Source organism: Cyrtonyx montezumae, unplaced genomic scaffold (genome assembly GCF_038088225.1).
Source record: "Cyrtonyx montezumae isolate F1298 unplaced genomic scaffold, pur_monq_1.0 scaffold_0, whole genome shotgun sequence".
NCBI lineage: Eukaryota > Metazoa > Chordata > Aves > Galliformes > Odontophoridae > Cyrtonyx > Cyrtonyx montezumae.
In genome coordinates, this window is record NW_027071824.1 from 938810 (window position 1) to 962479 (window position 23670).

A 23670-nucleotide genomic window follows, 5' to 3' on the forward strand; every position below is an offset into this window, starting at 1 on the left:
CTTTCATCCTTAAAAAGAAAAACATTCCTGCAATCACTGAAACAACTTTCAGCCAACAACAGTATTACAGCACTTACGCAACTCCTTTTTAAGGATCTATTTTTCTACTATAGCTCATATCTAGACTTTGCAGTGCTGTACAGAAGAAGATTAAGGATTATACCTTAACATGAACTCACATTGATTTTAGTGAGAATGCTGGCAGGATAAAGCTATCAGAAAAAACAAAACAAAACAGAAAAACAAACAAACAACAACAAAAAACAATGATAGCATTACAGGCCAAGTTCAATCTCAATTATGCCTCCGTAATACTAGGATTACTCAACAGATAAATCATACTGGTGGAACTGAGATGGGATTTGGTCCACTGCGTAACATCAACCTAATGAATAAAGCTTCTTGCTTCTGGTCAAATTCTGTGCTCGCTTGGACCAACTTGGGCAGAATCCAGAATTTTACACTTACAAATAGATGCAAATGAACTTTATTTTCATGAATAAGTGCTGCGCATCTTCAAACCAGATGAAAAAAATAGCATTTATATACAAGGAATACTAATGTATTTGGAAAATTGCATACGGTGAACTGCCCACAATTAGCCACTAACCACTGGCTAAATCAATGCTAAAAAAGGTCTAAAGTGTCAATTCAGTAAAGAAAACACTTGAAGAGATTCTTTTACTCCTGTCACATTACAAGCACACCACAGATTTCTTTTCAAACAAAAAACTTTTATCAGATTCCCTTAAAATGAACCTTAGAAATCTATTTGACTTTTCAAATATCAGCCATATACTTTCATATATATATATATGCAAACTTATATATATATATTAGGAAGCATTGCATAAAATATGTATACAAATAGATTAAGCACATATCTGAGAAAAGTTTGAAAATGAAAGCCTGACTTAAGAAAAAAGTACAGCATTTGGGATTTTTCTCAATTGTGTTTTAAAGCATTCTTCTTGTTATAATTTACAGAATTATTTACCTTTGATTCTGTTATCACATCTGACATACAGGAGATACTGCCTAACAACAGGATTCCTGTAGTGAGAGGGCATTACCAAGAAGCCAGTCCAGTACACAGGCAATCAGTCAGAGAGGTAATACAAGCCTAGAATCCCATCAGTTAACCATCTCTCTAAGCACTCCTCTTTCTCTTTTTCTGTATCATTTGCTCTGCCCTTGCTCCCTCATGGTGTCCTAATACTCTAACCTACCTTACACTTCAAAGCTTAGCAAGTCTCAGCCAGGGCAAAAGACCATATCCCCACTATGCTTAGATGTGTTCGACATGGTGTCACCTCTAAAGCTAATTCCAAACCTGTGCTTGGAAACAAACTCAGTTTTCTCTCCCATTTTTCTTTTTCCAGCTTCATGAATAAGAGGACTTGATAGTCATAGTACGAATATGCTGTCTGGGGATATAAAGAAAGTAAAGTTCATGAGGAGACAGAATATTTCTTGTTTTTAAACTGATACAATTCAAAGCTGATGACAGATTTAGGAAACATCTTTTTCTACAAATGTTCCCTCACCTAAGATGATACAGGAACTACTTGTGATAATTTTAGGACAAATGCCTGTTTCATTCTGATTGCTTGGATAGTTAAAATTTGACTCGGATTTATCAATTATTTTATTTAATAAATTATAATAAAATGTCACATAACTGCTACATTAACACTGTCACAGCTGTATAAAATTTCTTCCTCATAGGATCTGGTTTATTCTCAATAATCCCCTTACAAAGAATTTAACTTTTTAACATCAACACAAAAAGTAAAATGGTGCATGCACTGCAAACAAACAAAGAATAAAAAAAAGTCTTCAAGATTTACTTAAGCACAATGCATGTTGTGAATAAGTATGTCTTTAAAAAAAAAACCACATTTATTTCTGCTAAAAAATGTAATCAGTGCAGTACTGGCAATCTCACTATTTCAATAGGAAATAAACACATACAGATCCATTCTGAACTGGAGGCAACAGACTGCAACTACACCAAGATGTAAAAATAATTACATTTAGCAGTAAGGTTACCCTGCACTCAGTAACAGCATTACTTCTGTACAGGAAGAAGTGTTGCCAAAAAAAAGGAACACTGATGGAAAAAAAGTAGGTACAGGGAGAAATCAATATAGTATCCACTTAGTAAGTAATTTCTCTGCTGGAACTATCCTGATGATTCCCACTTTGGAGGTGCTCTGCAATCTATATTCAGAGATAAGGCCTCTCCTGCCAATTCGGGAACTGGTCACACGCACACTAAAATGGCACAGAACTGCAGCCAAATGCTGATAAAACACAAAAGCATCACAACTCTACTGGCGGCAAGCAAAAGAGTGACTCTACCCATCTGTGAATCATCTTTACACTTGTATGTGCCTGGGGCATGATACAGCAGCTCGAGAGCTGCATTTTGCTATCTGTGCCACACTACACAGCTGCATGAAGACGTAGCATCTGGCTGCCTGTACTTCAGTCTGGGGCTAAAGCAGTTTCTGGAGCATTTGTTTCATCTGATATTTCCCATGGCTACCAGCTGGCCTCAAATTAAAACTGGGAATAGGAGAGATGGGTGTTTAAAAAAAAGTGTCTGGCTTGTGAACATGCTATACAGAAGTGAAACAACATAAGATTGAAAAAATCCTCATCCAAAGATCGATATTGATTGAGTGCAACACACTCAAACTCTTTGTCAACTGTTCAATATGAAACATCCTTCTGAATGCGAATAGTTTCCAAATATCTATCTTCAGAATCACTTTTAAGGGACTGCCATCTACTATAGAGATATCTGTAAAATATCCTAAACCTGATTACTGTGACAGACATCAAGCTGGCAATATGTTGTTTCCTGTCAGCATAACATTGCCAGATTAAATGTGCATTTGTTTGATGACATCATGGAAGAGATGAAAGAAGAGCTCAGATTTTTCCCTGCTAATACACTATTTAGAATACAGCAGCACCCTTGCTTTTGTGCTAAGAGAGTGCTGATAATTTTACAGATTGCATTAAAAAACATGTAAAACTATGCAAATACACAAATACACAGCTATCTTCCTCTGTGCTCAGCATCTCAGCATCTCCAAAGCAATACCTCTCCAATGAAAGCAAATCATACAAACAAGATGTAAGTTCTTAAATGAGGGAGGTCCAAAACATTTCATTTGGGTTTCACACAAAGTGGAGTTACAAAATATTTTGGATAGAAATACAGGATATATTTGGTTCGCATTTATATTAGTGCCAAACATTTTCAGATTTTCAATATATGGCTTAGTACCTTTAATTTGTCAATGTTACTCCTGAATGGCTCTCCATATACCAAAAATTACCCTGTATTCATATAGAAGAGGAATCTGGCCCCTACTATCTGATCTTCGAGAAAGAATAAACATGAAAAGAAATGAAAATGAAGACAAAGATACCTTACACACAGACATTTAGGCTGATGCAAATGAAATGAATGAAAGTACATGCAACAGGCTGAGATAAGCAGGCTGGCTTGCTTTTCTCTAGCTTCATCCAACATTGTCAAATACCTCTTTCAGGAGAAGGTGTATAAAAAATTTAGTGAAGATGCACTCACAGATTTTGCTGCAGTACTCAAACGCTTTTATGGAACTTAGTAACCTTGAATTAGTTCATAGGTTCATAGGTTCAGATAGATAGTTGAGGATCATTGATGAAACACTGGCAGCAGCAGCAGTGTGCACAGATAAATTTGACCTCTTAGCTCTCTTTTAGCCATCAACCTTAAATTAGGAGTATTTTAAAAAGGGCATATGTTCTGAAAGGTTAAAAACCCCTGTAATTTAGAGATCAAGCAATTCCAGATAGGTCACCTGTGACTTATTTATAGGCAAGGTCAGAATTATCCAGACCTCTTGAGGTGATTTTATCTTTGCTTTTTCCTTGCAATTTTTCCACAGTTGCAGTCTGCTTAATTCAAGCAGTGGGAAAGCCAAGGAGGATAGACTCTTCCCCTTCATTTCATATTCAATGCCTGTGGCTGCCAGTCAGAATAGAGGGCTTAAGAGCCTGAAGTTTCAGGAAAGCCATGGAGAATCGTGTCTCCCAGTTCTCATCTAGAAACAAGTGGTCAGGTGGGATTCCTGGTATTTTGCCCTTATCCATCGATGTTTTGACCAGTAGATGTCCCTCTTCTCTCAACTCACGCATCACAGAAGTCATTAATGTTCTGTGGAAATTACCATGCCTTTAAAGCATGAGACAGGGAAAGTCAGGACACAAGACTAGTGACAGTGAAAAGCCACCCCTCTACCCGATCAACCAGATTTATCTGATATTGCACAAAAATTCTGTTACAAATATAAAAAGACCTCTTCCTACTTCAGGTAGCCATCGATGTGTGATTCAATGTCTAAGTAACACTATTGTAGAAAATGTCCAAATCCATCTACGCCAGTATAAAAGATTACTCCCCTCTCCTTCCCTCAGTGCCTTCCATCCCAATCATCCACCAGATAAGTGTTTCTCCTCTAAACAGACATTTCACTTCCTCGGAGCAAATTAGGAGAGTTCACACAAACTGTTCTACCAATGGGGCAGTGCCAGAGATGGCCTTTGCACTACCACTTCATTAAAGAATGTAAAAAGAGCTGACCTGACTTAGGATAATCTTTTAAGTCAAAATCCTCAGTGTATCTGCAGAGTGGATAAGCAAAACAGACAAAGTCTAGATGCTAAGTTGGTAAACTAAAACAGGTTCATTGGAGTTTTGCCAACTTTGGATAAGCCAGTGCACTGTGGCCAGAGTGCCTTCACATGAGTGCTATGTTGCTTCTGCACTAAGGAAATTTGCCTCCAAATATTCATTGGCCCTTTCAAATGTCCTGGACTAGGGAAAGCAGATTATTAGATTACAAGGACACAGGAAGTATATCTAGGAAGTTAAAAAAAAACCAACCAAACAAAAAACAACAACCACATATGAAAACATCTCATTTGTGTTATAATTTTCACACAATAATTTATATACCTGGATTTAATCAGGATTGCAAAATTTAAATGTTGAATTCTGCCTCTTATATCTTTTACATTCACTGTCTACCACCACACTGAAGCTGCTGGAGTATTGATGAAAGCTGACTGCAATCAAACAGACTGTGCACTATTTTGTGGCTGGTTTTTTTTGTTGGTTTTTTTTTAAGAGTGGAAATGAAAACAACTTCTCAGCTGAAAACACTAATAAAATTTAAGTAGATAGAATGTAAATACTGGAGTTAGAGCTTGGATACAAGTGAGGAGATAACAAACACACACTTTCTGTTGGAACAGCAACATCTCAAGTTCAGTGATGACTTAGAATCCTAGAATTGTTTGAGTTGGAAGGGATCTTTAAAGGTCATCTAGTCCTACTCCCCTGAATTGAACAGGGAAACCTATGGTTAGATCAGGACATACAGAGCCCGGTTCAGCCTGACCTTGAATGTCTCCAAGGATGAGGCCTTCAAAACCTCTTCGGGCAACCTGTTCCAGTGCTTCAGTATCCTTATTGTAAAAAAACTTTTCTTATACCCCTTTTATCCAATCTATATCTTTTCTCTGTCAGCATGAAGCCATTTCTCTTTGTTTTATTATAACTTCCTGCTGAAGTTTGTCCTCTCCTTTCTTATAGACTAGCATATTGCTGGTTAATGAAGCAGTTTGCATTTTAGACAGCATAATCAGCACATTTGTTGTGACAGTCTTCATAGGCCAACATACTCCTCACAAACCAATCAAATATAGTCTACTGATACTGAAGAGGTCTAACAAACTTAGCTGCAGCTTTTTTTTTTTTTCTTCCTCTCAGAGTAAATCAGAGACATTCACGAGTTAAGTATAAAATAGAGTGAATGCTGCCAGTATCTCCTTTACTTTGCTTCGTAAATGTTTGCAAACCATAACTGTGGCATATCATTTCCCCAGGAGCCTGCAGAAAATACACCCAGTAAAATCAATGCATTGTGTCCATGCAAGTTATACAAGTATATCTCCTCGCCTGGAGTTTACTCAGTAATCCCAACGTTAAGGATATCCAAGCAAGAAAAAGTGACTGGGTCTGCCAAGGGATTTAATGATGCTATGTTCAACAAACAGACTCAAATTTGAAGGAGGGGATTTAGCAGACGTATACTTCTATTATTCCCATCAGTATATATTTCAGAGGCAAAACCAGGTATAATGCATCATTAAGTACAGACAATCAGGAGAGAAAAGCAAAAAATGTGAATTTTTAAAATCCTCTGAATGTCTGGGTCTAAGCTATTAGTACAGTACCAGTACTCGGGATCTCAGAGAAGTTCTGAGCAGACAGATTGAGTTTCAGGCCTTGGTGGAGCCCCAGAACTTACACTGTGAGTTGCAAAGTTTAACTCCGAGGAACAATGCCATGTAAAAAAGCAGCACTGTTTTCTCAAGATTGTTCCATGTAAAAGGGAAACGGAAAAGAACCTGGGTACACTGGAATCCTCTTAACTGTACAGAATTTTCTTTCCTGCTTTTGTTTTTCCAAATAATGTGAACTCCAGTATACAATTAGATTATTGCTGAATAAATTTTTGGAGGGCTGAGCTCAACACACCATGGAAATAAAAAGTAATTGCACTTCTCTTTAGCATCACTAAAAATTACAAATTCACAGCATAATCTCCACACAGTCTACAGTGCAAGCCTCACACAAAAATGCTTAACAGTTAGGGAGAATACTGCATCTTATATGCCTCTCTACTTTTGACAAGTTACCACGCACACGAAGGCTGATAAAATCACTACGTCCTTTTACCATGGCACACAGGCATTTTACAGAACGTTTCAAATGGATGTTTGTTGTCCTTTTGCAAGTGTGGCAGCAAACATTTGAACAGGTATTTCAGTCAGCAAAGTAGGCAGACTTACTTCAGAAAAACAACTGCATACTACTGAGAAGCTTTCTTTCTTTCCCTCCTACACACTGTTTTAACAGTGAAGTACCTTGGCTACTTCTGTGTTCTCTGCTACCATGAAAGTGAAGCTGATGTTCACCAGATCTATACCACTGCAAACACACACGATCCGTCCTTCCAACTCATTTTCTGATTTTCCAACAGCCTCAAGTGCAGTTAGTATTTTGGGATCCTGTCAAAAAGAACAGAGAGCTTGTTACATTGGCAATCCTTTTGTTATGCAATGCACTATGGTAAAGATGCATTTTTATCTCCATGTACATGGATGTTAATCTACAGCTGTTAATCTTTAAATCTTTGCCAACCATCTTAAATGAATGTTTTCATTTAGAATCACTGCGTGGAAATAAAAAAAACCTACATATTTTAACAAATACGAACACAAATACAAAGGCTCAGATGTAAATTAAACACATTTCACAAAGTTAAATAAGAAATTATACATATTTTAGTCATAAAAAGTGAATCATTCCAAAGAACAAAACTAGAGAAAAATACTGATCTATAAATAAATTATCCCAATCCAGTTAAATCTATAACTGATGAGAGTTATCCTCTGTGTGACTTTGGGCTGTTTCTTAATAACACATCTTACAAGCTGGTCTCCCTGCTGAAGGTCTACATGCTACAGATTTAATGGGCACAAAGAACAAGACAGAGGCGAAATCTGAAGGATATTGCTATGGTACTCTGTACATGGTTGTCTGCACTACCTCTGCCCCTTTCTTCATGGGGGAAGCACTGGAGTTTATGGAGTCCCAAGAGAACTACTAAGAGATGATTATCTACAGTTGATACAGAAACACTTAGCATTTTAAAGTAGAAATGCAGAGGTGTTAGCTTTGTTTCATAACAATTTTCTTAACTAAATGCCTGGAGGATAGAGGACCCAATTTTCACCTCAGAAATTATCTCATTATGCTTACTCAAGAATACTATTTAAAATAACTTCAAAGTTTTTGATTTCTACAGAAATTCTTCAAAATAGCAGAAACTGAACACTGATTCTAGTTATTGCTGCCCTGTCTGATCTTCTAAGACCTAAACAGGGATGTAAACAAAGCTTTGTAGGGCTTTTTATCAATGAGAAAACAAATTTTATACAGATAGGATCAAAATTTTGAATAAAAAATCTTTTTTTCCCATATTTCTTACACATGCATTACAATACAGTGTTAGAAAAATAATTAAGAACTCCTGATAGATACACTTAATATTTTCTGTTCTGCTTACACAGGCACTGTACTAAATCAGGAAGATCAGACTTCTTTCCAGTGCAATCACACTAAATCAATTATGTTTAAATGTAAAATTTTAGAATGTGATTGCAAAAGAAAAGGTTTGTTGTGGTAGTTTTTAAACAAATGAACTTCATTCTGCGTTTCGCCTTCGGTTTAAATATTCTCTGTTTTTAGAAGAATATATAGTAACTGTACAGTACCTTTGGAACAGCTCCAAAACGAACACTGTTGATCAGGGAACATTCTAACACTTGTCCTTCCTGAAATGTTAAAAATATGTGTATATATATAAGTTCAAAGATCTGTTAGGAATTAAAGCAAAAATAATGTGTTCTAGTTACAATCGCTGTTAATTAATACTAAACAGTACATTTCCCTTACATTTCTGTTAAATCCTTCTTAAGTACTTCATTTTTGTAAATTCTGAAAGAACAGAACTAAGGTTAGTTTTGTATATATAGTGGCACAACATTTCAGATCTTTTAAAGCTAACTAGAATATGAAACAAGCAGGATAATATGTAATATATATATTCCTGACATAACCATAATATACCTTTCCTTCACTTTTCCAGCTCAGAAAAAAGCCAAATTCGTCCACTTGAAAGAGACAACTGCTTTCAAAGACAAAAGATTCCTATAGAAAAGAGAATAATAGACCATTATTTTAGTGTCAAATGTCATAAATTAATGTACTGCTCAAAAGATGCAAGATCGTTACATTTTTCCCCTGGAGAATTTGCCATTCCTAAGCAATTAGAAATAAGGAGAGAGGCTAATGAAAAAATGATCATTTTTAGTGATGCATCTTTTCTCCAGCATATTAAACACCAGGATGCATGTAATACTTCCATACTTCTCTATGCAACTACAAAATTTCTTTCTTGTTCAATAAAAATGTTGATTCTTACCTCAAAAATCTCAGTGCAATTGAACTTTAAAAATATCAAAACTTTAGTACTTCAGGTTTTGTAATGGTTAAAATTATTGTTAATACCATGTTCAGGATTATCAAATGGTCACATTTTGTTTTAACATTAAAAAATGAGGAAGTACTTTTCTGTTAAGACTACAACCATACCTATGCTGCTGAGGTATTTTGTAGCCAGAGTATCTGGTATGCAGAATTTGAAGAATATTAATTAGCAGAGAAATTAAGGAAGGATAGCAAATGAGAAGGACTAGACCAGGCAAAAATATTGGATTAGCTGAATTCAAAAAGAAATTTCCTCTATACACCTCCAGCCCCAAGTAATGCATCACAAATTAAGCTAAAATGTAGGATAGAATCAATCTTTTTTTTTTTTCCCCAATAAAACAGGATCCAGGATTTTTTTACTTTCATAGTAGATAATTGATAAGCATGTGTGCAGCTACAGAACTGCTTACTGATTCAGAGATCAATATGTTATTCTATAATGAAGACTGAGGTACGTTTCTGATATGCCTTGTCCTCTTCAAGCATGTAGCAAGTCTGGCAAGCATGTTGGAGTTGTTTTCAGAGTAAAGGGTCTTACACTCAGAACAATCTGAACTGAGGTAACAAAACTAAGAATCCCAACACTCTCAGTGCATTGAGGACACTTTTAAGTCAGTAAGCCTCTCCAGGACAGACAGGTCTCACTGCATGACTCTGAGACAGTCTCCAGTGGGCTAAGGAATGGTCACATTCCAGGTGGGTCTTATACTGACTTGACACCAGACATGATGTCAAGCAAGTAAGTGGATCCAGAGCTGGATAATGTCTTTGAGTCTAAATGAACATAGCAATAAGGATTATGCTTTGTTTGGGATAATTTTTCCTTTTCCCTGGATGCATTCATTAATGAATGGTGTTAATCACTTCCAAGCTACATTTTTTGTGTGATCAACTTAGATTTACAGAACTTAAGGACTGACACCTTGAAGTTTTCCATCCAAGTAGCACACAAATCAACAGAAAGTGGAGCTGAGATAGAAAAAGAAAGTTGCATTAGCTCAGTCTGAACAAATACCACTGCACATGAGCTTCCAGCATGCACTGCTCTGGTTGTCCTCCTCCACCACAGCTTTTATTCTCCTGCTTTCACCACAACACTCATCCTTCATTCAATGTACTCACTGCTAGACAACTCAGAATTACTAGTTTTACAGTTGTTGGTGTCCTGTAATATTTCATTTAAAATACAGCTAAGTACCAATCAAAAATGAGTACTTCTTGCATTTTGCAGAAATATTACTCATACAATCAAAGGCAGGCAGTTATTTTGTTGGTCATGTATTCCATCTCAATCTACCAAAAGGTCTTAACACACCAAAAATGTTTTCACATAGGTATTTATGTAAACCATATTCATGTTGACGTCCCACCCTAGCCTTGATTCTTTTCACATTACTTTTTCTGCAATTTGTCTTCTTGCACTGTAAAGAAAGCACCTACCATGAGAATGCATACATGCAACATGGCTACTGAGATTCCTAATTGTCTCATTCTTTTTTTCTCATATTCTGGAACAGTTCTATTCTAGACTTTTCAAAATCAATACTGTTTTGCTCAAAATACTGTTCTGCTATTTTGTAACCCTGTCAGGTAGGTGAGTCTCCTATCAGCAAAAGATGGATGAAAACAGCACTCCACATTACAATAATCCAGATTTTCCTAGCTGCGAAACAAACCTTAAGCACATAAAAGACCTGTCATGCTGTACAAGAGCTATTCAGTCACTCAAAACCTAGACTGGGATTCCTGAGGCCCTGTTGTGCATTGACCTGCTGCATGACTTCAGTTCACTTATCATTTATCCTTTTCCCCACTAGGTTTTTCTGTTAAGGTGAGGGAATTAAGTACAGAATCTCAATAAAAACTAGAGGGCCAGATCTGAAATATTTATCTTATAAATTAGAAACACAAAAGTACAGGGATTGGATTTTGCTATGCTTGCATTACATGCCTAAAGCAATGGTGGTTTCTCTTTGGTAGTCTGCTTATTACCACAACAAAATAAAATCATAGCCTACGTATATCATAAATCTGACAATACCAAACAGATACACCATCTAGAGTTCACTGTTTAAAGGACACAGATCTTAACTTCTGAGTCACTGGTTTTGTTTTTCTTTTACAATCCTTGCAAAATTGCAGATGAAATACAAAGTTAGGCACACAAGTGAAAGCCTTTTAATGTTTTCAGAAGAGATCCCCTTCAGTAAATCAAACCAGACTTCCAGCTGTAACACAGCAAACCTGAAGTGCATCAGAGCAAAACCTGCAGCAAGTAATGCAAACAGAGCACATCACATGGAAGGACAATGTTCTGCTCTTGCTGTGTCAAGTAAGATCCTCTTTCTATGGAGTTTTGGAAGAAAGTAAGTTCAGCTGCAAGGACCAAGAATTCTATAAGGCCTGTTCCAAAAGTAATGCCTCCCATTTTGTTACGTTGACCCACAGTGTTGGAGGCTGATGGTGGTGATGTGACAGCAAAGGTTGAACCATCCCAATAATATTCTGTTCTATTGTGCTGGCATGTGAAAGATGGTAGTAGAGCAGTCTGACAGAATGATATCTGACATGGAAGTCCATATGAAGCAAAGGTGGGGAACTGAATTCCTCTGTGTGAAAAAATGGCACTCATTGACATTTATCAATGCTTGCTGGAGGTTTATGGAGGCCAAAGAATGTTCGTGGGCACAGTGTGGTGGAGGGCGGTGCATTTCAGCAGCGGCGACAGCAGTGTGAAAGACAAGCCATGTTCTGGCTGGCTATGGCATAGCCATTGTACCACAAAATGAATATCACCTCAATTAGTTTATCTGTGCCAACTGACTAAGGGTGGAGACTATGTTGAAACTGTGTTTTGTAGCTGAGAATTTACCCTCTGAAGTAGTGTTATTGTGATCTTTGCATCTATTGTAGTCTCCTTGGAAATACAGAGGAGGCATTACTTTTGAAGTGACCTACACAGTTTTCCCAGTTAAATCCATAGATGCACAGTACTACCTTTTGGCTAGTATTGCATCAGTGCCTGCTGGGTACACCAGCACACAGTACAGTCAAAATGTTATGTTCTATCTACCACTACACCAAGAACCTAGGTGCTAAACTGAGTATTCTTGATACCACACTGAGACCTGAGCACTTGAACTTTTTTTTGCATCTGCTCATTCTCTTTTTATCATCTAAGGTGCAAGAGAACAATCATGGGCTATAAACTTCAACCTGGATGCTCACAGACTGAGTTTCTGGAACAGCATTTGCTAAAGGAAAAATCAAAACTTTTAGGAATCTTCTTTCTAAGGCATTCAATAGTAGTATCTTCTTAGTTTATCTGTCTCCAAAACTGAAAATACATGTTAAAAAACCTGTGCCAGCTCTGGCAGTTCTCATGATAAGAAGAACACATTTACCTACATTTCAAAAGGTGAAAGGAAAATCCTAATACCCCTGTAGGTACTCAATGAGATAACTTCTTGTCCAAATGTGATTAAAGATCTTGAAAAAAGCATTTTCAGAGATGTATCAGTGCTAAATATAAGGTAAATGTCTCCACCTTTTATTTTGACCATCTGTGTATAATGTCCTGTTTTGCATTCCTTTAATAGATTTGAACTAAAGCACAGCTGAAACTGGGAAAACAGTAAACATATTTCAGACCGATTATAGGTTGATTTTCTAATGGAGATAAAACCACTCCAGATCAAATCTAGATCAAATTATGCATTTGAATCAGAATATTATTGATTTATGTTCTCCTACTTTCCCCCACAAGATGTAGGTCCTCAGATTATACGTGAAAAGGATATAATTCAGTACATTCAATTCAGTACATGTACAAAAAATAGAAGAAAGCACTTGGTTCAGTAACGTGCTTTATTGGTTTGCAAAGTTGAAAGCTTTATGATATTACAGCTATTTTGATCCAAATCCCTTTCTCCTGCTCAGGGGTTTATTACAAAACAGTGGGATTAAACATATTTCAAAGTTATTTCTTTTAAAAGCAAAAATCTGTAAAGCAATGAAATGTAGTGGTATTTCCTCCTCAGATACATTTCTTCAGCTATGTGAATACTCATGTACATTAAAAACAAAACATAAAATAATCTAAAACACCTGCATATTTAAAAGAGAACAGCAAATGAAATGCAAATGGCCTCTTACCTCTTCATATCTATCAAACACAGCTCCATCTTGCATAAAAGAGGGAACCGGCTTCTGCCAGTTAAATTCATAAGGTTTTGCCATGATTATAGAAGAAAAACCTGAAATGGAATGAAAGGGTAGAGTTCAAGTGCTGTCTTTTTAAGGGAGTATTTTAAAGTCCAAACCAAAAAAAAAAAAAAAAAGCAACTTTCAGCTTTTCTGTTCACACAGGGATATTAAAAAGTCACTGTGCCTTTCCAGATGAAAAGACTTTGCCACAGTATTATTTTTCTTTCATAACTCAAATGAACAAATGATCAGAAAATGTGTGACAATTATTTGAAAGAAATACCTGTCACTGTAGCATTGTTTTATTTTAAATATCTGTTACATCACTCCTAGAATATAGCAGGGCTGGGGATAACACCACCTTAGTCAATACAAAAATATCACAACTGATATCAAACACGAGTACTTCTTTTCACAGGAAAACATCAGGTACTACATCCACAGAACTAAAAAAAAAAAAACCAGCACACTCTGCATTGCATACTACATAGGCAAAAAAAATTTTTCCTCTGAAATAATTATTTCAAAATCCATATATTCTATGCAAAGTTTTGTGTATTTTCAGTAAGATTTTATACATAACTGAAAACATAAATAGTGCATAGGTCCATAGGGGAAAAACTGCTCAGGAATTTAGGGCATTACATGAAAGTCGCTAGTATCTGTATCCCACCACACATTTCTCCCTAGTCCTCACAACCTTCAAGATACTGCTATTGGATAATGCCAGTGAGATCCCCTGCCTTCAAAGCAAGGGTTAACCCAGGGTTTAGAAACTGCTTCTCCCTACCACTGTGTTTGAAATGAGATTCAACAAGTCGATGAAGGTCAGAAACATCTAAATTTCAGGAAGCAGGAAGCAAATACTGAGGAAAATATCCTGCTTTGCTTGCCTTAGTCTTACATTTATCCACTATTGACTATCTCTAGCAACATGATACGGGCTAAGTGTAACCAGCACAATTATTTCTCTGTTACAATGCAGGCGACTAGCCCAAGTAAAGCTTGTGTTAATAAGCAGAACAAAAAGCATACACAAAATTAAAGGGAAAGCGTGATGATCTGTGACATCAATGCTATGGAAACAATCTTTGCAGTGCTTGCTTATGCCAAAACTCTGAATAGCAGACTGAAACATTACCAATTAGGTAACAATGCTTCCCTGATGTTCTTAGACTAAAAGTGACTGAACTTTAAATCCAGAACTGATACAAATGCTATAAAAATAAATTAAGAATCTTGTAGAACCCTTCTTCTCTGCCATGTTCTTATTGTTATCAAAGAAAAGAACAAGAACTACGAAAGAATTCAGATATTACTTCTACAGGATTCTGCCCAAAACTTCCTGTGAGACCAGCTACTTTTGACATTTCATAATGAAAAAAAATTTCATACTCTTAAAAAAAATGCAAAATGCATTTTGATACTGCCTATCTCTTCATCTTCTGTCTTTTGTTTTGGACATCGATGCATAAACATCAAAGATGAAAACAAACAGCAAAACCACCTACTGTATAGCGACCCCTCAAGGATATTTTTGGAAGTATCCTTTAGACTCAAAAGAAGCTTAAAGCGTACACACCTAAAGTGATGCATACTCAGTTTTCACAGTATACTGACTATTTTCTTATAAACTACCTTTATTTATTTAAATGACTTTCATTACCATAATGTTCCCAAGAAGAAAACTCAATACTAATCTGATAGGCATTTCATGCAGCAATGCTTATTTCCAGCATGTGAAGTCTTTCTGAGAAAGGAAGATGTATTCTGCTCTAAATCATAAGAAATTTGAAGACATTCTTAAGGCTGTGAAGAATAGCTTTTTACAGTATTTATACTGTACTCACAGCCTTTACCCTTATTTTTCCCCTCTTTCTCCAAACTGACACTGAACTTCATAAAGACAAAGATTTTAAAACCTACAAACTCTGCAAGTACTCTGAATCCCTGTATAAAATACATCACAACATTTCATCCAGCATCTAGCACTCTGAATTCTGTATGCAACAAGTATTTGAATGGGCATGTGTCTTCCAGAAAGACGAACTACCTTAGCACAACAAACATGGAACTTTATTGACAATTTCAATGTTGCAGATTTCATTATCTAGTCACTGAAACACAGCTTCCTTTACAGACATTGTTTCCTTGTCTGGTACTTACTATGACGAAGTTTTCATTACCTCATTTCTGAAATTAAACAGATTGAATTGTTCAGTTTCTCACTGAAATGCAGTTTTACCAATCTGAGTCATTCTCAACACCCTCCAGTTTCCCAGCAGCATTTCTGAAGACAAAGGACTAGACCAGCAGGAAGCCCTGAACAGCCCTCTGTCATACAAACTAGAATGATTGTCCTTATTCACTTAACCTTGCATTTACCTGCAAGAAAACGTGCTTGACTGCTCATAATTTAGCAGGCAATCAAGTTCTGTGTCAGGGACTCAAGTTCATCGTTATTTACCGCCTCACAGATCTCTTCTCTAGCCATGCCATCTCCCCGGTCAATACAATCTACAGATGAACTCAGACAGACCTCTGAGAGAAAGATGGCTTGAGTACATGTAGCAAGGAGTCAGACAAAACATAAAAAGATTTTTAAGCTGTATGCTTTTGCAGCAATGTAGAAGATGAAGAGCTCTTAGAAAAGCTCTTCTCAGTCTCTCACATCCCTTATATACAAATATGTTCTTCCATAAACCTCTCAGACCTTAAGATCACCAAAAGAATATATAAAATACTCCCTTGTCACTCACTGGAGCTCTCTGAATCTTCATCAATTTCTAAGCAGTTCAACCAAAGCTAAAAAAAAAAAAAAAAAAAAACAAAAAAAAAAAACCCACAGCTATCCACCAAATAAAACAAACAAATGCAACATTTCAACATGCATTTGATTGAACATATATGCATATGTATAGCATCTCCATAACAAGAATCAAGAAGTACTTGCTTTATAGAAATCTAATAATTATTAAATGTGTTACGACTTAACCAAGAGAGAGAGATGATGTAGGAAGTAAATTTAAAAACAGTCTAATTCTAAGTCTAAAGTTTTAAACCAGATCTCAAAAACTAAAATCCAGTATTTTCACTGATTGAGGACTCTTAAAGTATAAAATGTCTCCGAATACGTACCATTCACAAAAGCAGAAAAAATCCGCTCATATAAAATACACCTCAGGTCATAATCAATGAACACAAGGGAGAAGCAGGTGAAGTCTTGCAAGTGCAGCAGTTAAATGTCTTTTGAGCTATATCTATGTTCCTTTCTTTCAACAGTTATTTAAGCCTTAGGTCATAATTTGGGTCACTTAAGAAAAATCACCTTTTGATTCACCTGAAGTACCCAAAAGGTGAGGACACAAAATTAACAGTATCCAGAATAGCACTATTCAATACTGAAGTCTTCCTCTTTTATATACTTTGCTGCACTACTACAAATCTGGGGAGTAGGGGGTGAAGGGACTATAAATCTTGGGTAATTTTTTTTTTTCATTCTTTGACCAAACAAAGGACAAGGTGTGGCTGAACAGGAGGAGGAAAGGATTCTGTTAAAACAAAGCAGATAAATGTTTGGGGAAAGAGGTGATATTCTAAACTAACTCACAGGGCTGGCTAGTATGATGGATAGGATACTCCTTGGATCCCATAAACATCCTGTCAATGTTGAGACAGCGTTGGAAAGGACAGCAGTATCCCTCAAAGCTGACCTACTCCAGCCTAGAACACAGAAACTCTCCATTTCTGCAGCATGCTTAACCAAAAGCATTATACAAATACCTGTAGCGTTTTCTTTATTAATTATGATTTTTCCCTCCAGAATGAATCGCTCTCTGCTAAGTGAAAACTGAGGAGACCCCATACTCTTGTGTTTGCCGTTTCACCACTCACTTCCTAGAACCACACTACATAAAGTGTGTACTGGTTAACACCCATGTAGTTTTCAAGGGCAAACTATGAAGCAGCAACAAAACACCATGCTGAGGTTAGTAGCCTTGCCCTGGCATATGTATTTTCTTACTGCTAGAAGGAAACAAAAAATAAAACTGATGAAATTCCTACTAATTTCCTTCTTGAAGTACATATATCTTTCACCACCACTCTTCTGTGTTAAACAAGATTTGACATAAGAAAGACAACCAGCTCCATATCAGCAGCAGACTTGTACAAATTCTTAGTTTTATTGCAGTTCAACCCAACCCTGAAGATCTACCTGCAGGAATAAAGTCATCTAGAGTGAGGAGGTAGCTGAGCAAGGCTTCATCCCACTTAACAAGCAGTGACACTATAATGTTCTTATAAAAACACTACAAAAAACTGTCATATGCAAATGTCACAACTGTTTCTAGATCTCCATGGGAAGAAGACTCAGATCTTGGTGTATTTACTCCTCAGAGACTTTTTTTGTATTTACATCCTCATTTCCTTTGTCCTAAATGTGCCAGCACTATCATATGGAAAATGCATATAAGGGCTGTTTTTTAAGTTCTCTGTTGAAAATAACAGCAAGTGCCACACTGCTGAATTTCTGCAGCATCTATATTACACTATTCCAAGATTTCATAGCTCTCCAGGTTCTTTCACGGTCAAATTTTGTTGTTATTTTTCCTCTTTTTAAAGAGTGCTCTTTGAGAAGGTTATTTTTAAACACATTATACTCACAGATGATGCAAGCGACTTAGAACAGTACTCCCCAAAAAAGAATGTCCAGAAAGAAGAAAAGGCATACAACAGAGCTCAGGAGATTGAAAATGTATTGTTTAGGAATAGTCTTACTTTCCATTTTGTTTTAATTGATGGAATACATTGCTGTGCAGAGGCAGCTAAAAGGTTAGCTGAAAACAAGAAGTGGCCTGTTTGTAACAAGCATTTCACACCAGGTCAGTGGGGCTGACCACTGCTTCAGGCTAAGAAATGAGTGCATTTGTTGCTAATAGCAGAAAACAAAAACGGCCGTTGCCATAGTACTGAAAATGAGATGGCCCTCCATCTGAACTGAACTTCAGTCATTACCTCGGATGAGAGCTATTATCTCTAACAAGTAGAGTAAGTTCCTACCATAGACCATAGGAATCAAACAACCTCATTGTTTCCTTAACTATTTCTCCATTTGTCCAAAGGCCTTCCTGATTTGTTAATGTGTCACCTAATGCTTCTAGTCATTCCAAAACTCTTTATCTACGCTAAGTACTTACCACACATCCTTTTTAAAGGGGCATTATGCTTTCTGAGAACTTAATGGTACGTTAAAAAAATACAGAAATGTAAATACATTTATTCTAGGTAAAGTACAACTGCAACCATACAAAAAGATCAACTTCTGGCCAACAGAAATATATCTAAAATGAGCTATTAAGGAATTAAGAAATAGCAAACTAGAATTCAGAGCTATCCTAGTACAGCTGGAACTTAGCAAAAGTTTTAAGTGTTAAAACCAACCGACCAACCAACAAACCACAAAGCATTTATACAAAAGCACAAAATTTACAGGTTTTTTTGTTGTTCTTTCTGGTGATGGAAATTTTGATGTTTGCATTTTCTAATTTGTAACAGTCAAAGGCAAGATCTTTCCCTAGTAATGATTTATCTTGGCAATACCAACTGTACAGAATTTAGCAAAGTGTCTCATCAAAGATAGGATGATAATTGATTTTCATTTACACGTGTACTTTAGTATTCATCAAACGGTAACTTACTGTTTCTAACCTGTTGAGAACACATGTAATTTCATAAAACAAGCATATGGTGAAGAATCTTCTCCTAGAACCTTCTCTGCTTTGGATCAATCTAATCGTAAACACAAACCATCCTTAAAATTAATTTTTTTTTAAGAAGTTGAAAACATCAGTTTTATCTTTAGTTAAACAGAACAAGTATTAGAAGTATTCGATATTTAGCATAATGTCAAATATGTCCTTTCCTGGAAGTCATTCCCTACTGAGGGAGAAACAGAGTGAACTGGACTTTGATGAATGCAATGGTTTCCTTAAATAATTTTCAAGATCTTTTCTGAATTGCTATACCATAAGGTGTATGTATACCATGTATTTTGATTTAAGAAGCAATGAGTTCTATTAACTTTAATTGCTTCACTCCTTGGCTTTCAAATGCAGAGTTAAAACGAAGTCTACTTCATAGATCAATTTAAATAAACAAACAAACAAAAACAATATCAAAAACTGTCAAACGTGAAGTATGTATCACTTTCAGCACTTTGTATTTCCTGGATTAGTTGACCCCCAGTTTTTCTTTAAAACTTCAGATCCTTCTTTTTATCTTCTTCCTGGAGTTATGTGCCTTCAGATAAAATTGATTCCTGTAGTTCAGTGTGATAGGAATAGGAATAAATGTTCAATATTAAATTGCTAAGAAATCAAGTGAAAGTATAACCATAATGGAGCAGCATTCCTGTTATGAATGCAAGTTTGGTGATCCCAGGCTGTTAAACAACTGCAAGACACTAAGATCAAATTATTAACTACAAATACTGCGGAAAAGGCAACACAAACTTCCAAACCAAACTAATAACAACAGCCTTTCATTTTAAAATACCAGAAAAAGCTTTGGAAATAACACAGACTAGTACCTCAAACAAAAATAAAGCAGAATACAAATATCTGCTGCCTCACGAACACATTTTGACATTACAATTGTCAGTCTGCAAACATTCACACAGAGTCCTGCATTAATAAAGTCTAACAAAAGGTCAGCATTGCATTTTTGTAATATCTTCTAAATCTCTAAGTTAGAAATAATCCCTTCCATGGTCAGATACATTAGTTCAAATCAAACTTTATTAAAAAGTTCTGTCATGACTTATACATGACTTTGTTCAAAACATACAGACATTTTAAAAACTAATAAGTCAGGAACGTAGATGTTACTCTAAAATCTAAAATTAGGAAAGTGACAATGTAATCTGCAGGGCTCAATTCTAACTGCTTTTCCAATGATTTCTGACAAAACAGGAGTGAACCAGATTGTTGGCTTAAAACATCAGACAAAAGCAAAGGTGATGATCTCCAGAGGTCATTTCAGAGATCTACAATGCATTAACATAAAGAAAATCTGCAAGGGGGCTTATAATCAGGAGAGAGACCAATTTTTTACATGGGCACATAATCATAGGACAAGAGGAAATGGTTTTAAACTAGAAGAGGGAAGATTTAGGCTAGATGTTATGAATAAATTATTTAGTCAGAAGTAGATGAGGCTGCTAAAAAAAGTCATGGATGCCCCATCCCTTGAGGTATTCAAGGTCAGGATGGAGCCCTGGTCAGCCTGAGCTACTGGATGGGAACCCTGTCCACAGCAGGGGGGATGGAACTGGATGATCTGCTTACCCTAAGCCTCAGCTAGGTGGCAAGAAAATGAAAGCACAGTGTTATCAGATGGCTGGAATGAAATTATCCCCTTCTGTCCACTCAACCAGATCAAGTGGTTGTGGTAAATCCAAACCTTGGGAAGCAGAGAGTTGTAGGCATAGCCTGTCTTCTGTAGCTTCCTGACACAACCCTAACTCAAGTAAGGGCAGCAGCAAGACAGCTGTAACCCGGCTGAAGCAGATCACAGCTTCATTACAGCTTTACTGTTTTGGGATGATTGGTTGAATTTTATTTTCAACCAATCAATGTTTCAGATTCATATAAAACAAACAGGCAAAGAATCAGAATAACTAATGGTCTTCAAGAAATGCTCTTCCTTTGATTTCTCCTGGACACTATCAAGAGAAGAAAGACATCTGATGTATATTGTGTGCACTTCTACATCACTGTGCAGAAAGAAAATCTATGAAGTAGGATGATATTTAACAAATGGAAGAAAATTATCATAAACTGTCTGGTCTAAGCAGATATAGAATCAATATATCTGTTTTTCTTGCTCCCAAACACTTATCTTGTTATATGCATAAATAACACTATTAGTTTTTCAGCTAGGAGTCAAGGGACTAAGGTTAACAGCTGGGGTTAAGCAACACTGATGCTGAGTCCTGGCTGGATGCTGTTTTCCATTTTGCTCTTAAGCCTCTATAAAATGAGCTTAGCAAGACTTGTCTTAATTCCACTTTTATTGATTCTAACTTTTACCTGTGTAAAGTTTGAAAGAAATGACAGTAATATGTCCCAGAACTAGAAGTTATGTAATCGACAAGAACAGCCAGGATCAGCTCAGTGATATGGAACTGGTCTTTATTTATTCATTTTGAAAACAAGATTGCCAGGTTTCTGAAACAAAATGTATTGAAACTATGCAAGGCTAAAAAGAAAATGTTACCTATAACTTGGAAATCTAGCTGTCTTTTCATCAGGACACAAGGTGGACATCCATATTTGAGAAATACCAAGTTACCAGCTAATTATAGGTTTATTTCCATAGAGATTGAAAAGGAAACAAAATTGGTGCTGAACTTGAAATTGCTATTGTTACTTTATTACTGTAGGTAGGTGGCAGAGCAAGCCTTTTTTTAGATGTGTTTAAGCCAGCTCTTTTCAAACAGCTGTTGTGCCATTGCCCAGAAGCTCTGAAAGTAATGGAAACAGAATAGGAAAAAGAGTGCATTCCTAAAAAAAATTAAAAAGTCACCTATCTTTTAGCCAATAATTTTATAGTTAAACATTTATGAAGCTCCATCTTTCATTTACCACGGTACCACAGTCTCATTCACGAATCCCTGACTCAGAAAAACACCGAAATCTTTATGTACACGTCTACTAAGCAAATATCAAAACTACTCTCTTGGTAGTGTGCTATGCTTCTGTCACATCAGTCATTATTGAACTGACAGAGGTTGTCTCTTTGGGGTAAAGTGAGACTGCATGAAACATCCCTGATAAATTTATCTGATAAAACAAATTCAGGAGTACTAACGCAGTCATTTTTGATGTCTTCAACTGTTTACATTACTTGAGAAAAACATCCCTAAAATGCCTTTCTGAATACTAATGCAATGGTTCTTTAAAATCTGGGGCACAGCCAGTCATGCTCAAACTACTGAGGGGTGGGATAGTGTTTCAAGAGAGCAGCCTCTCCAAATCTTCCTGCAGAATGCATTTTGGCTTGTTCAACTATCCGCAATGCACATGAAAACTTCTGAAGGAATGTCATTTCAGTTTTTTTATTGCTCCAAATGGATGATTTGACATAGTATTCCAAAAGTGATAAAAATAAAAGCGTTGGTACGTAACCTATTTGTCCGTGGAGACAAAAAGGAGAGCCAATCTGCCAGTATGGTATGGCATACACAGTCCATTTTGAATGCTTTTTTGACATCTCATAATAAACAGCAAGATTTACAGCACGCTGAGAGATTCAATTTGTTCAGACCTTTTTGGACCAAATGGAGATGCCTGAGTGAAGGGACTTACTTTCTCTGAATTCCAAACATAAAGATGTAGCAAAATAAATCGGTGGGAGCATCAGCTTGCCCACCCTGTAATACACAGTAAGCGTCCACATCAGTTCTTTTGTCACCTTATAATTAGTATGACTTACTTCTACTGAGGTAGAAAGGGGCATATATAGCATGAGTGGAAGACACCTCTACCCTCATCTGCAATGGGTACACAACAGAACGTGCTTGCATCAATAGGAATATAAGCAAGCAGTGGACACTGAGAAAAGATGAGAACATGAATATCATGTTGGAATATGAAGACATTCTGAGTTCTGGATATGCATCTGGGTAGAAAGAAATGACTATGATCTGTAGGAAAGAACAGAAGAATTAAAAAGAGAAAGAAACTAGCAGAAGAGTGTAGAAAGGGAGGGTAGGATGCCTGACACTGAGATGGGCTTTGATGAAAATGATGTAATACCTGAGAAGGGCAATGCAGCTAAAATGAAAAGGGAAGGTGGCAGCATTTTCACAACAGTAAAGAACACTGGGTAGCCTAGAATAGCCAAAATGGAAATGGCTTGGGATAGCACAAGCAATGCTATTTTTAGAGATAGTTCCAAGCATAAAGTTGAGTTTCCACAATAGGGCTATGAAGGGAAGAACACAGTAGAGGATATAGTAGAAAAGACCAACAAAACAACATGCTGGTGTCTGTGGGAGGTGGGGTGAAGAAGAAAGAAGTGGCATAACCAGTGCCAACATTCCAGGCAAAAGCAGAGTGGGGTTATTTATTGTGACAGCCCTGGAGTGGGGATGGCAGTGCTCACGGAGACAGGAGTTCAGCATTTCAGCATTCCTCTGAGCTGCAGACAAATCAAAGGAATGCATGGGTGAGATGCTTGGGAAATGACCACAAGGTGGAGGTCCAGGGCAGGGT

General features: G+C 36.6%; 1 protein-coding gene across 1 annotated transcript in view; it reads right to left on the reverse strand.

Annotated features, from left to right (window-relative positions):
* The window catches only part of PLCB4 (phospholipase C beta 4), a 191634-nt gene that overhangs the window by 71143 nt on the left and 96821 nt on the right, over positions 1-23670 (reverse strand). Inside the window, exons 4-7 of the mRNA XM_065734812.1 lie at positions 13343-13443; positions 8765-8845; positions 8410-8469; positions 6997-7140 (exon numbers count right to left, since the gene is read on the reverse strand). Of these exons, the coding sequence (XP_065590884.1) occupies positions 6997-7140; positions 8410-8469; positions 8765-8845; positions 13343-13426 (369 nt within the window). The 5' untranslated portion in view covers positions 13427-13443. The remainder of the gene's footprint in view (positions 1-6996; positions 7141-8409; positions 8470-8764; positions 8846-13342; positions 13444-23670) is intronic.